This window comes from Macrobrachium rosenbergii, chromosome 4 (assembly GCF_040412425.1).
Source record: "Macrobrachium rosenbergii isolate ZJJX-2024 chromosome 4, ASM4041242v1, whole genome shotgun sequence".
In the NCBI taxonomy this organism is placed as follows: Eukaryota; Metazoa; Arthropoda; class Malacostraca; order Decapoda; family Palaemonidae; genus Macrobrachium; species Macrobrachium rosenbergii.
The window spans coordinates 33,290,856-33,307,742 of record NC_089744.1 but is presented as its reverse complement, the minus strand read 5'-3'; the positions used below and the strand labels follow the sequence as shown (position 1 = coordinate 33,307,742).

The window sequence follows — 16,887 nt, the reverse complement described above, 5'->3', positions numbered from 1 at the left end:
TATATATATATATATATATATATATATATATATATTATAATCACTTTAACACGTGATTCTTTGTCACAAACACACACACATATATATACATATGTATATATACATACAAATATACATGCGTGTGTGCATATTAAATGACGCATAAGTATACATGTATGATATTTTGCTAGACAGTCTATCGCGATTCGTAATGTCAAAGTTAAAGTGGGTCATGCTGAAACTTACATTGGTTGTAGATTGCGTGCATTGATCCAAGCAACTTATTCATTAATCCGAATACTGGAATCTTCCGATGTATGTCAAAACACGTTTGCTTCTTTATATGTTCGTTTTTATTTTGCCTTCACCTTCAGTGGCATTTGTAGCTGCCATGCCATTTAGTTACGTCAACAAATCAATATCACTTTTCACTAAAGGGTAAAGACTGAGGTCCTCGTAGGATTGATGGGACTGACTTTCGGTTCTGCCACTAAACCCGACTATTTTCTGTCCTTCAAAATCACAGTATCTATCTATATCTATATATATATATATATATATATATATATATATATATATATATATATATATATATATATATATATATATATATAAATATATATATATATATATATATATGCACAAACAAACGCAAGCAAAAACACCCATGCATATATGAATATATATACATATTTATATACACACATACAGTATATATATATATATATATATATATATATATATATATATATATATATATAATCTATGTATATTTTATATATGTATGTATATATATATATATATATATATATATATATAATTGTTTATATATGTACATATATTTATATATACACATTTATATACATATTTATATTTATATATTTATATATACACATATTTATATACATATATATATATATATATAAATATACACACATATATTTACTGTATATATCTATGTATATATATGTATATGTATGTATATATATACTTATGTGCTTGTCTGTGTATGCATACAAACATGCAAAAGGCTATTTCCCAAGATTATATACGACAATCAAAGCGAAAGCTGACAGAGATAAAAAGACCCAGCTTGCAGCAGTCAGTAAGAAGCAATGCGAAGCTACTACTCACAGACAGTGGCCACTGAGTCCTCGCTGTTACACATGCTGAATGTCGACGAACTGCTTGAACCATACATGCATTTGGCGTGACGATCTCGACTTCGAAGAAGAAGATCTAGACGGGAAGGTCGGTCGACTCAGTCTCTCGGTTTGTGTTCGTTTACAAGTTCTTCTTCTTCAGGCACTGTTTCTCATTCACTGGACGGAACGGCCTTGTTGCGTTTCTCTCCATTTTGTCTTTTCCTGTCTTCTCTGTACAGTGAGCAACTCTGGTTTTGATTTTTGTTCTTTGGTGAGTCAGTTGTTTCTTTTCGCGACGTGCATAGTGCAGTGTATCTTTCAGGCCTTGGCGTCTCTCATTTTCCTGATAGAATAGAGAATTAGATCACTATGTGAATGGAATGATAAAAAGTAGAAGGATGTCAGAGCACCTTAAATAATTATAGTTTCAATAGTACTGGTCCCTATTTCCCATTCAATGCAGTTCTTTAAATTAATAATTTTATTTTGACTGTTCAAATGTCTTTTTCCGTCGTTTTCTACGTAAGATAGCAAGCAAATTTCACATCAAATTTCTCGATTAATCTTTCTCCACTTCCAATAGCATTTTCTGTCCAAATCTACTATTCACATACCACAACTTTGCCCTGATTATTGTCCGAACGTCGGTTATACAAAATGCCTTAATATTCTGAGCAGATCCTTTTTATGGCTATCAAACACGATAAGGTCATTATGTATCTGTACCCGAATTGACGACAAGTCATTACAGTATTTGCGTTATTGGGTCCCGCACATATCATGGAATAAGCTACGACTGATAATCCAGTGAACTTATGGGTTTGAATCTGAACTGTATCTTATTTGGTAAGGAGTATGGCTGATTATTACATTTACGGTCGTGAATTTGAAAATATAAATTAAAAAATCAATAAAGTTTCTTAGGAAGATTTAGAACATTCATGTGGTTATTTTTCAATACAATACACACACATACATACACACACACACACACACACACACACACACACATATATATATATATATATATATATATATATATATATATATATATATATATATATATATACTGTATGTATGTATGTAGCAGAATTTTTCTTTGAAAGCTATATCTGTTTGCATTGGTTGGGCTGTAAAGATAATTTCTTGTGATCACTTTTCATCGTGCTCAGATATCAGCTATCTTAAAACAATGTAAGTGATCTGGTGTTGAAATAAATCGTGTTTTTCCCTTTATACATTTATTAATGTCTTAAAAATTTATAATGTCTTCCACCCTATTCTTGGGTAGCAATTATGACTGAGTCTTTATCTTAAAAGGGTCCCGGCAAATTCTGTAAGTCTGCAAATTTGGACTTGAGATTGTCACTTTGTCATTGGTCACACAGAAACTTATAAGACCAAAAATCACTTAGGGCCTTTGACTGTCACTTCACAAAAATCCCACTCTCTGCTTCGGTGCCCTATTTCTCACTGACTTCTGTTTCGAGAGCCATCCTATATAAGGGGTCTCTCTCAGATGCAAATTGTGGCCTTGTCTAGTCTAGTACAAATTTCTCGAGTTTCGTTCTATGGGTTCCTTCCCATTAATATTCACGTTCACTCTCTCTTTACTTTTAGTTCCAGGAGTTGTTATGGAGTTTAATGGCGCCAATGCGGCCGTCGAACATCTGCATCGGGAGGCCCTCACTCTTCCCCCTTTCCAACTAACATTTGACCCCCGGTGATCGACTCACTACGATGCTCACTGTGAATAGTTCACATTCGAGATACACAAACACTATTTCGAGTGGCGCCTCTGCGATGAGAGGATATTATTCTCTGTCTCTGTTGTTATCGGCTTCTCTCTGTTATGCCCTCTCGCATTTATACTATTACAGACTCGATTCTAATATATATATATATATATATATATATATATATATATATATATATATATATATATATATATATATATATATATATATATATATATATAATGTTGTTGATAAGTTATTTTTAACAAAAGAATGGCTTTATTTATTTCCTATACTGCGCATGAGTCATCTCAATACTATTTTTAATAAAATTCCTCTATATATAATTGTGTTGATATTATATAATACATATATATATATATATATATATATATATATATATATATATATATATATATATATATATATATATATATATTATATAATATCAACACAGTTACTTAGAGGAATTTAAAAAAATAGTATTGAGATGATTCATGAGCAGTATAGGAAATAAATAGAAGCCATTCTTTTGTTAAGAATAACTTATCAACAACATACAGCTCAATAATCACAAATAACCTGAAATAACACTGATGCGGGACATAAGAAAATTTCCATATAAAAACCGACAAATGAGGGATAAGATAGTCAAAAGTTTCTGAAATGACATTGATGTACGATATAGCTAAGCCTCCTAACTTAAGCTACTGAATAGTTAAAACTTCAATTTCCAAAGAAATGAAGAAGTGAACGAAACTTAGGAGTCAAAACTGAAAGCCGAACTGATGGTACAACAAAGGGACTTAGGGCGGAAAAGTTTGCGTAACACTGACTGCAAAGTTTCATTTTGTTTAATAAAAATCAAAAGGGGAACTGATTTGAAAAGAAAGATAGGAAAATTTAAAAACAGAAATTTGAAACTGGGATCCCAAAAGGGATGAGTTAATGTTCAACTTGAAACTGTAACCTTGAAACATGATGTGAATATTAGACTTTGATTATGAAAATTGAAACTTGGAAACTTCAAAACGAACACTTGAAATTCGAACTTGGAAAACAGATATGATGCCTACACAACCCATCTTAGGGTCGACTATCTTAACTAATGTAATCCTCATTAAGGTGGCTTTTGCGGTCCTAGGAAGCCTTCCTTTCTTGGATATTATTAATAAAACCAAAATTATTAATTCCACAGATGAGAAATACGAATCAATAAACTATCCTTTAGTTATTCTTTTAGTGAACTCATTTATTGATACGACATTGATCTTCACGCAGATTTTTTTATAATGAAAGCGATCAGAGTAATGAACACAGACTCGGACACAGGTACAAACACAACCACATACACGTGTACAGAAACACATACATGTATATAGTGTATATACAGTATATGTATATATAATTTTTTCAGTTGAGGCTTGACTAGAATTTGTTGTTGTCTTCCAAAGACTTGCAATATTTATACTGTTTAATCACCAGCTTTTCATTTCTATTTGAACAGTGAACTAAGTAATTACAAGTTTTCATTGTTAATGTAATTTGCATTGTTGTTAAACGATCGATGCAAGAGAGTTGTAAACATCTCGATTTGCATCATAAAATATTGTAGTTTGTGGTTCTATCCTCACATGGGAAATTCTCCATTAAATGTTTCATTCAAGTTCGAAAGTTTCTTCTTTGACACTGCTACTTCTTTGATAATCATAAAGATACTTCTCATTATAATAATAATAATAATAAAATAATAATAATAATAATAATAATAATAATAATAATGATAACGCTAGCTTATTGATAATAGTAATGATGATAAAGATGAGTTATTAGCAGATGCAACAGCATAAAATATCTACTTTTATTTATATTATCATTAGTGCTCTTCCTATTATTCAAATAACAAGAGTGATCTTATTTTTTTTTCACTGTTAAAACGGATGTACCCATATTCTTTTTCCAAGGAGCTCTTTAAAAAATTCGTATACGCAGTTTACAATTGGGATTGATTTCCTTTGACGTCCGCATAGTCAATGGCTTCGACAAATCAGTGAATCAGCTGGCCTCAATACATGACTGACGAATCCTTAGAGACGACGGCACGACGTAGTGTATATAATTTATTCACTTATGTAACTAGATCGTGCGCGCGAACGCACGCACGCACGTGCACGCACACACTCAAATGCATACACACACATACATACATACATATATATATATATATATATATATATATATATATATATATATATATATATTGTGTATATATATATATACAGTACACCCACAACTGTACTTCACACACACACACACATATATATATGTATACATATATACATATATATATATATATATATATATATATATATATATATATATATATATATATATATAAAAGAATGGGTTATAAATAAAGATACACATGTATATACATATAATATATTTATACACATGTATATACATATAATATATATATATATATATATATGTGTATGTGTGTGTGTGTGTGTGTGTGTGTGTGTGTGTGTATACATGTGAAGAAATATATCACTAACCCATTCTTAGAAAATTTACGAACTTTCGAATAAGTAAGAATTCTGATTCGTCTGCCTGATACTTTAATTTCACTTATATTTTATATCATTTATATTATAATTCAATTGCATTGATCTTATATTCTGGCAGGTGAAACTTTTATGTAAATGCAATTTCAATGAAAAGTGTAGATTTAACATGATGACAGAATCGAAGATACTGTTTTCGGTCATTCAAAGTGATTTGTATTATATTGATATCAGAACTCGATAGAGAGGAACAATGTGATGTCAAGAAAACTGGGACAATCCTCATAGTTAAATATCAAGAATATTGTTTAAGAAATACTGAAAACTAGTTTTCAGATTGACTTGCTACGTATCATCTTTATCTATTCCGACAGAATAATTAACTGGAATGCGAGTGACATTTGACAGGAGACCTGGTGGTATTTTAAAGCTATTTTTGTTATTTATTGACCTTGAGGCCCTGCTGTGCCATTCCAAGAAGCTTTCTTTCCCCTACAAATTCCACTGTTAGGAGTCGATTTGGGTCACCACCGGAAACGGGAATCAGTGGACCAAACACTCGAGCAATCATTAGTTCTGGTGGACAAGGTAACTGGTGTAATTATGTAACCAAGGGTCTTTTCCCAATTGTCACTCACTTTCGGTTTGCTCGTTGATTAGCATCTTACAAATAGCAAAGACACACGGCACAGATGACAGTCTCATTCAAATGTGTTAGGAAAATTTCACTGCAAACACAACGATAGCTCTAAGCGATTAGCGATCGTGAAGGATTTAAACCTCGATTACTTCGCCACAAAGAGTTGTCACTTCTTTCCGTCGTCAGTAGGAGGCACAACACGAAATGAGGAGCGGAACAACCACTGCCCTGAAGTTTAGACAGACTGTGAAAACTATTTCTCTGAATAAACAACGATGTCACCAAGGCAACCGTATTCAGCGCAGAGATGTGTAGTCGTCCCGAGGCTGAAGACTGACTATTCAACGCGGCTACGGCTTCGACCACCAGCCGACCTATTGATTGTCATGCAAATGCGTCCGATTCCCCTCACTCGGTCACTTTCCCTCAGTCAAGGTCACTTCGCCTTCCACAATTTCACCCTTGAATTTAATATATGTCGCCTACAGATGAATGTGCGTATTTTTAATGACCAATACTGGATTACCACACATCATTCGTGACGACTTCAGTGAGAATGTATTGAAAAGCGGTAGTCGAAGTCGAGTGAGAAGTTGGGGATATAAATACCTGCTGCGCAACATATCCAAAACACAAGCGTGACTATGGCGGGTGTGACCCACAACTTCCCCGTTAGTAGCCTCCCCTGGCTTCCCAAACCCCCAACCCCACCCCACCCCACTATCATCCTCCTTCCCCCTCCACCCCTCGGAAGTACTTTGTTTTCAAGGAACACTTTATGGCCAACTGAACGGGTGTGACAGTGTTCGTTCATTTTTTCCACTTTTTATTTTTCTTTCCTGTTCTGCAGGCTAACTGAAGTACTTCTCATACTACTCCAACTAACCAATAGTTTTATCCTGAAATGCGATATTCTGGATAATGTTATCAATCTCTACATCTTTATACTTGCCCTTTTGGTATTCTGAATTTCTTAGTGTCTTTTCAATATGTTAAGCCCTGGGAGTAATTTAATTAATGTATATTTGTCAAAAAATTTTGGTGCTGAAAAAAATTTATTTCTCGCTCTGAAATTTGAACGGGTATTGTAAACTCATTTTTCATCCAACTGTCCTAAACAATGCTGGGACATCTCGTTGATTAATATCCGGAAAATCTTATATTCTTTATTATTATTACTACGTTATCTGAAGACAATTACTCCAGCAATCGTAACGATCAGACTGGATGACGTCACACAAAAATTCTGGAAAAGTCTCGTTTTCAAGGAGGCGTCGTAGAGGCCATCGCCTAATCTCTATCCAGGGAATGTGGACCCCTTTGTTCTTTTTATTTTCGTAAACACTTTACTACCAAGACCTTAGCATTTTAGCTTGCATCGTCTATTCTTAAGATCAGGGCAATATTTTGAGCACTTTACTTTCACCTTGCTCGGTCAACAAGTTATCTGTCCATAAAGGATTTATTGTGGCAGCAATTCTTGTCTTATGCTTCTTTTATCTAAGGGCATCTGACCTTCCAGTGACATGGCCTGAGAATGATTCACGTACTAGCAATGAAAACGAGAGAATATTGCCATACTAGGTTAATCAGATCAAACCACTTATGTTTATTACAGGTATTTATCATTAAATATCAACCTAGGTTCTGGGAAGATTTTACTTTTTCTCCCAGTTAATAATAATAATAATAATAATAATAATAATAATAATAATAATAATAATAATAATAATAATAATAAAAACCAACTATTAATTTGCTGGAATGATTCATATCTAAGTGCAACGGCAATACTCCTAAGAACGGCGAGAAAAAAAATCTTGAATGTAAATACATAAAGAAATGGAAAATTTTCGGATGGTTTGTCTGCTGAATATTTTTATATTATTATTGTTTAGAATATGAACCCTATTCATATATGAAACAAGACCACAAGGGCCACTGACTTGAAATTCAAACTTCATAAAAAAAGTAGAAATTAGATTTTGCATACTCTACCTAATTCTCAAAAAATGTACTTAGATTTTGCATATTCTACTTAATTCTCCATGAATGTGGGTAATTAGATCTTGCATATTCTACTTAATTCTCTGAAAATGTAGAACTTAGATTCTTCATACTGTACTTAATTCTCTGAAAATGTAGGAATTAAGATTCTTCATATTCTACTTAATTCTCTGAAAATGTAGGAATTAGATTCCTCATATTGTATTTAATTCTCTGAAAATGTAGAAATTCGATACTTCATATTCTACTTAATTCTCCAAAAATGTCGGAATTAGATTCTTCATATTCTACTTAATTCTCTGAAAATGTAGGAATTAGATTCTTCCTATTCTACTTAATTCTCTGAAAAGGTCGGAATTAGATTTTTCATATTCTACGTAATTCTCTGAAGAATCTAATTCCGAGATTTCCAGAGAATTAAGTAGAATATGAAGAATCTAATTCTGATAATATGAAGAATCTAATTCCGACATTTTCAGAGAATTAGGTAGAATATGAAGAATAAATTTCGACATTTTCGCAGAATTTATTAGAATATGAAGAATCAATGACCGACATTTTTTTGGAGAATTAATTAGAATATGAAGAATCTAATTCCTACATTTTTGGAGAATTAAGTACAATATGAAGATTCTAATTCCTACATATTCATAGAATTAAGTAGACTATGAAGAATCTAAAATTAGATTCTTCCTATTCTACTTAATTCTATGAAAATGTAGGAATTAGATTCTTCATATTCTACTTAATTCTGCGGAAATGTCGCAATTAGATTCTTCATATTCTACTTAATTCTCAAAAATGTCGCAATTAGATTCTTCATATTCTACTATATTCTGCGAAAATGTCGGAATTTTATTCTTCATATTCTACCTAATTCTCTGAAAATGTCGGAATTAGATCTTCATATTATCAGAATTAAATTCTTCATATTCTACTTAATTCTCTGGAAATCTCGGAATTAGATTCTTATTCTACATAATTCTGCGAAAATGTCGGAATTAGATTCTTCATATTTTACTCAATTCTCTGAAAATGTTGGAATTAGATTCTTCATAATCTACTCAATTCTCCAAAAATGTTGGAATTAGATTCTTCATATTCTTCTCAACTCTCTGAAAATGTTGGAATTAGATTCATCATATTCTACTCAACTCCCCGAAAATGTCGGAATCAGATTCTTCATATTCTACTTAATGCTGCAAAAATGTCGGGATTAGCTTCTTTATATTCTACTTAATTCTGCAAAAATATCAGGGTTAGATTCTTCATTTCCTATTTAATTCTGCAAAAATGTCGGAATTAGGTTCTTCATATTCTACTTAATTCTCCAAAAATGTCGGAATTAGATTCTTCATACTCTACTTAATTCTCCAAAAATCTCGGAATTAGATTCTTCATATTCTACTTAATTCTCCAAAAATGTCACAATTAGATTCTTCATATTCTACTTAATTCTCCAAAAATGTCAGAATTAGATTCTTCATATTTGATTTAATTCTGCGAAAATGTCGCAATTAGATTCTTCATATTTTATTTAATTCTGTGAAAATGTCAGAATTAGACTCTTCATAATCTACTGAATTCTCCGAAAATGTCGCAATTAGATTCTTCATATTCTACTTAATTCTGGAAAAATGTCAGAATTAGATTCTTCATATTCTATTTAATTCTGCAAAAATGTTGCAATTAGATTCTTCATATTCTACTTAATTCTGCTAAAATGCCAGAATTAGATTCTTTGTATTCTAATTAATTCACCGAAATGTAGGAATTAAATTCTTCATATTCTACTTAAATCTCTGTAAATGTAGGATTCAGTTTTTGCACATTTACTGAATTCTCTAAGAAAGTGGGATTCAGATTTTGCATATTTAATCAATTCTCCAAAAATGTAGTAAATAGATTTTGCATATTCTATTAACTTCTCCAAAAGTGTAGAAATTAGATTTTTCATATTCTACTAAATTGTTCGGAAATACAGTAATTAGATTTTGCCTATTCTACTTAATTCTCCAAAAATATAGGAACCAGGTTCTGCATATTTACTTTATTCTCCAAAAATATAGCGAACTAGATTTTGCATATTTTATTTAATCTGCCCTTACGGAGGTGATACTCAATTCTCCGAAAATGTCGGAATTAGATTCTTCATATTCTACTTAATTCTCCGAAAATAACGAAATTAGATTCTTCATATTCTACTTAATTCTCAAAAAAGTCAGAATTGGATTCTTCATATTTTATTTAATTTTGCGAAAATGTTGGAATTAGACTCTTCATATTCTCCTCAATTCTGCGAAATGTTGCAATTAGATTCTTCATATTCTACTTAATTCTGCGAAAATGTCGGAATTAGGTTCTTCATATTCTACTTAATTCTGTGACAATGTCGCAATTAGATTCTTCATATTCTACTTAATTCTGCGAAAATGTCGGAATTAGATTCTTCATATTCTACTTAATTCTGCAAAAATGTCAGAATTAGATTCTCATATTCTACTTAATTCTGCAAAAATGCCCGTATTCTACTTAATTCACCGAAATGTAGGAATGAGATTCTTCATATTCTACTTAAATCTCTGTAAATGTAGGATTCAGTTTTTGCACATTTACTGAATTTAAAAAAGTGGGATTCAGATTTTGCATATTTAATTAATGCTCCCAAAATGTAGTAAATAGATTTTGCAATTTCTATTAACTTCTCCAAAAATCTAGGACTCAGACTTTTCATATTCTACTAAATTGTTTGGAAATACAGTAATTAGATTTTGCCAATTCTACTTAATTCTCCAAAAATATAGGAACCAGATTCTGCATATTTACTTTATTCTCCAAAATATAGGGAACTAGGTTTCGCATATTTTATTTAATCTGTCCTTATGGAGGCGATACTCAATTCTCCGAAAATGTCGGTATTAGATTCTTCATATTCTACTTAATTCTGCGAAAATGTCGGAATTAGATTCTTCATATTCTAATTCATTCTGCAAAATTGTTAAAATTAGTTTCTTCATATTCTACTTAATTCTCCGAAAATGTCGGAATTAGGTTCTTCATATTCTACTTAATTCTGCAAAAATGTCGGAATTAGATTCTTCATATTCAACTTAATTTTCCAAAAATGTCAGAATTAGATTCTTCATATTCTACTTAATTCTGCAAAAATGTCGGAATTAGAATCTTCATATTCTACTTAATTCAAAATGTCAGAATTAGATTTTTTCAATTCTAAATGTCGGAATTAGATTCTTCATATTCTACTTAATTCAGCAAAAATGTCGGAATTAGATTCTTCATATTCTATTTAATTCTGCAAAAATGTCAGAATTAGTCTTCATATTCTACTTAATTCTGCAAAAATGCCAGAATTAGATTCTTCGTATTCTACTTAATTCACCGAAATGTAGGAATTAGATTCTTCATATTCTACTTAAATCTCTGTAAATGTAGGATTCAGTTTTTGGACATTTACTGAGTTCTCTAAAAAAGTGGGATTCAGATTTTGCATATTTAATTAATTCTCCAAAAAATGTAGCAAATAAATTTTGCAATTTCTATTAACTTCTCCAAAAATCTAGGAATTAGACTTTTCGTATTCTACTAAATTGTTCGGAAATGCAGTAATTAGATTTTGCCTATTCTACTTAATTCTCCAAAAATATAGGAACCAGATTCTCCATATTTACTTTATTCTCTGAAAATATAGGGAGCTAGGTTTTGCATATTTTAATTAACTTGCCCTTACGGAGGCGATACTTCAGAGACCTAATGTACATGACTGGAAATTGGTTGGTAAGCGAAATCATATCGGAATTAACTTCGAAATCGTTATACGCAAAGAGCTGTTTACTCAGGTCTAAGTGACAATCGTGTTAGTCAGAAAATCATGAGACGAAAGGAATAAACTTCAATAAAGCTGTATTAATGTTTAATATATGATAGGCTACATATAAAGATGGTATCTGAATGTAAGCCTGACTTACAAAAATAAGATCTTGTTGACGCACATCGTAATGTTATACTTTTAAACAGATCTGAAAACTGGATAGAAATGACATAAAAATGCTTTTTTTTTTCGGAGTGATGAACTGAATGGGATTTCTGTAGATTTTCCCAACAAATTTTGCAGCTTTTCACCATCAACAATGATAATGTGAACTACATTAATGTGTTCGATATACCGTTGGTATTCCGATCTCTGAGTCTGGTCAGTGGCCGACTGCATGGGTAACAAACCCAGAAATGCTAGACGCCTCAAGTCCCTTACGTGTTTAGAGAATACGGGTGGTACTGTCTCTTCCTCCATATCATATGGATCTCTTGAATAGGTCTTTTCTTATATTTTGATAACATTCACATGAGAAGTTTTTCTGAGTGTAAGCATTCCGAATGGCGCATTCAACACCAGTACACACGGTGTACTGGAGGCATTGCTTAAGGTCCTTTGCAGCATACCCTCGGTCCCTAGCTGCAATCTCTTTCATTCCTTTTACTGCACATCCACTAATATTCTCTTTCTTCCATCTTACTTTTCATCCTCTCCTAACAATTGTTTCAACATTATTTCAGCGGTGAATGACCTCATAGGTGCCAGTGCTTGGCCTTTGGCCTAAATTTTATATTCCAATTCCAATTTTCCATTTAATTTGTGTTTTCAAAACGGCAAGGGGGCCAGGGTTTTCTTTTCTGAAACTTATCGCTTGTTATATTTTACCCATAATAATCTGCTACAGAGCTCCCATCACCCACCACGCCCAAAAGAGGGGGGGGGGGGGAATAAATAAGCTTTCTTAAACCAAACCACAAGAAAAAGGAACAATGTGGAAAAAATAAAATTTTTTTTTAGACACTGGATCGTTTACTTTCTGATCTAAAATGCATGAAATACCATTTTCACGCGATCTAAGTTCCGTGTGAAGAATGAAAGGAAAGGAAATGGAATATATCTGCAATATGGAAGAAAAGTTTTATGGGTCGATATGGCTGTTCAAAGGTGAAATTTGCATAAACGTGAGGAGAAAGATTATTTGTGCATGCTCTCTACATTAATATTGTACTGGTTTTAATTCCCTGAAATACGTTAATACGAGAGTCATGAATGAAAAAAAGATTTATCGATAAAAAATCCTGATGAACTGATTGCATAGGTTAGACGTATAAATGGATACATGCACAAATTATGAGCGTTTTTAATGCTATTCATCTGATTACTGACTAATGACTTATTCATAACCACAACAAAAGGTAATATATACGAATGAATAGGAAGTGATTATTATCATTACTTCACAACGAGAGCCTTTGGAAGCCGAAAATCTCCGCCAAGGCAGAGAAATCTTACACCCCACCATTTGACAAAAAATGTCCATTATCCGGACCCAGGCATCCTAAAATATAGTCGATTAGGCTATTCCCAGCCTCAAGGCCTTCACTCTCGTTTTTTTTTTTTTTTTTCAGTGATGGTGTTTGTGCAATCTTAACAAACTGACACACAAACAAACAGAACCAAAAACATAACCGCCTCGTCGCAGTGACAAGGGTTGCCGCTCTAAGTGTTCCAAAGATAATAAATTCTAAGAATAAAATCCAATAATTTCTTTGAAGACTGAGCGGTGCAAGGTCATTGTGTCTGACAATGGAACAAACGATACCGTTTCCTATGACGTCACGTTTGGATCTCTTTGATATATGTGCGAATGGCATGACACTACGACTAATCTTTTTATTATTGTTTTCACTGACGTGTTTGCAAGGCATGGGGAATGTGGTAGGCGGCATTCAGTGTGGAGAAGGGTATTAGTGTAGTAGTCTTTTCGTAAAAGGCCTGGTGACAACTAAAAGCCAAACACCTTTTGGTACCACCCCTCTCATGACAAAAGGTGTACGTTGAAGTAAGCACACACACACACACGTGTTCATATATATATATATATATATATATATATATATATATATATATATATATATATATATATATATATATATATAGAAATAATCGACACACAATCACGTGTGGAGCAGAAATAAATTTCTGACTCACATCGGGATCGAACCCAGGTCTTTCAATTGAAAGGCAAGGGCGCTGCCCACTAGGCCATACAAGTCAGAAAAGGAGTTGGAACCTGAGGGCCACTGCATCCAAGGAATTACCTGGGCAAGCTAACTGCTTGCATACCAGCGTGAAAGACCTAAGTTCGATCCTGAAGTGAATGAGAAATTTATTTCTGTTCCACACGTGATTGTGTGTTGATTTTTTCTATCATATTCACTCAGAAGGGATCATTCGAATGAAATGCTGTCAACTGGGCCACTGCTTAGTCGGGAAGCTGGGGAAAACACGCTGGTATGCAAGCAGTTAGCCTGCCCAGGTAATTCCTTGGGTGCAGTGGCCCCCCGGTTCCAACTGCTTTTATGACTTGTATGGCCCAGTGGGCAGCTGCCTTGGCTTTCAATTGAAAGACCTGGGCTCGATACTGATGTGAATCACACACACACACACATATATATATATATATATATATATATATATATATATATATATATATATATATATTATATATATATATAATATATATATACTTAAAAAATCACAGTAGATGCACGTGACTTCAGTGTATAAGCGAATCCCACGGGAAAACGACAGGTTGTTTACTTTGTAACCTTCTTTTCATCTGTGTCTCATTTGCGCTCAGACGATGCATTAAGAAACATGAAAGCGCTTGGTACTGAACGTCTGCCTGTCATTTTCCTGTGGGATTCGCTTACACACACACACATATACACACACACACACATTACACACACACACACACACACACACATATATATATATATATATATATATATATATATATATATATATATATATATATATATATATATATATATGTGTGTGTGTGTGTGTGTGTGTGTGTGTATAACTGAATTACAAAAATATGGACCATGATGGATATATAAAGAAAGACAAAATCCACGAAGAACAAAGAAACAATGGAGTGCTGCAAGGCCTTTTGACTTATCATCCTTTACCTAGCAGACTGAAGAGATATAAAAATAAATTTACAAAGAAAGCTTATATAAATGACAGATAGGGATTACAAAGGACAAATATATAACTAGAATTTAACACAATTGAAGAATTAGCAGATCTGCCAAAACAGGATTAAATATTTAAGAGGTTTTACAATGGATTAGGCTCAACCGTTCAGAAGCAGGGACAGGACAATTAGAAGATTATATAAGGAAGGTGACTGACCACCAAAAAAATGTTATAAATGTACAACTCAATAATTCTCTTTTTTTGGTAAACAATAACAATTTTTACAAGGTAAACAACTTCAAAAAAAAAATTATATGAAACATATTAATAATTTGTAATTGAGTTTGACTTTATCTTTTTGGTCATTCTTGAAAATTTTCCTAATACAGGGGTCCAAATATTACATGCCAGGGCTAAGGTTAAAATTACAACTGGAATTAAGCTGTATAATAGCGGATTCTACAAGATTTCTTGAAGAGAAATCTTTCGATCTGGCAATCACTGAACTTTCAGTCTAATATATCCTGAGAGAGTTTTCACTTAAATGAATGAATATAGCATTGGATGTTTGCCCGGTTTTGACAGAATACTTTTGTTGTTTGATACATACATCTAAATCCTTGCTAAATTGGCCAATATAAAAAGAGGGACAGTCCAAACATGGAATTTTATATATTATGTTGCTGTTTTCTTTAAGACTATTTTTTATAAACATTCCTTTTAGTGTTATTATAGGAAAAAACAAGGTTGACATTAAAAGATTTTAGTAATGATTTTGTGTTTTCAAAACCACTAAAATAAGGCAAGCTAAGAATGTTCTTAGGGGTTTCTTTCTCCATGTTATTCTCTCTATAAAACCTTTTGTGGGCTTTATTATAACAAATATCTAGTATATGTGATGGATAACATAAATCTGTCGCTATTTTTCTTATGTATTCGATTTATTGATCCAAATACTGGGGACTGACAATGCACAATGACATTAAGGTGATGGCCTGTGGGTTGGTTTCCTATAAATGCTAAATTTGCACTGAAATGGTTCTCTATGTATTAAAACATCTAAGAAAGGGAGGCAAAGGGAGGGTAAAAGTACATGTCTCGATCGATTACGTCACATTTTGTAAGATTGCAGTTCAAAACGTTTTGTTCCTTCTTCTAGAACTTTCTCTCGTACCTCGTCCCCAAAGTGCCTTAATGACGTCATCTCAGTTTCATTTCCTACTGGAATCCTAAAGTTTGTTCATTCTGATTTCAAAGACCGTTCTTGTTGGTTCTTTCTCTCTCTTCAAAAGAGAGAAATTATTAAAGTAAAATGTTAGTGTGGTCACTGGTATTAATCTTAGCTTTTGAGATCTGAATATAGAAAAAGTTGTAATGGCGCCATACAAAAAAGTGTTTTTTGTGACTCTCAAGCAGCTGCGATTTTGCGAGTTTTCACAAGTTTGTGTACGGTAAAGTGAATTTTACTTATTACTACCATGGTTTGATGCCCCTTTACTCTAGTAAATTTCTTGTTTAATTGTTGATACCTCACACTTGTTTTGATAAACTTAGTTTGATTCTTCATGTAATTAATTACGCTTTTTAAGGGATCACTGTTACCTTTAGAGTACTCAGTCATAATTTTTATTGTTATGTGAGTTCAGGTATCTGGCTGAAGTGAGGAAAATTTTTGAATTCTGTGATTAGTTGTGAAATAACCAGGTACTTGGAACACATCATGGTACACACACACACACACACACACACACACATTACACACACATATATA

The 16,887-nt window shown here is 32.6% G+C and overlaps 1 protein-coding gene across 3 annotated transcripts in view; it reads right to left on the bottom strand.

Moving 5' to 3' along the window:
- Positions 1 to 16,887, bottom strand: part of LOC136832440 (ATP-dependent RNA helicase glh-2-like) — an 87,700-nt gene that overhangs the window by 31,948 nt on the left and 38,865 nt on the right. The window contains exons 1-2 of one of the 3 annotated variants that reach the window (XM_067093323.1): positions 6,359 to 6,431; positions 1,114 to 1,467 (exon numbers count right to left, since the gene is read on the bottom strand). In XM_067093323.1, coding sequence (XP_066949424.1) covers positions 1,114 to 1,180 — 67 coding nt within the window. In that variant the 5' untranslated portion in view covers positions 1,181 to 1,467; positions 6,359 to 6,431. Of the gene's footprint in view, positions 1 to 1,113; positions 1,468 to 6,065; positions 6,199 to 6,358; positions 6,432 to 16,887 lie in introns of those variants that run through there. The other 2 variants (XM_067093328.1, XM_067093321.1) reach the window with 2 other exon arrangements.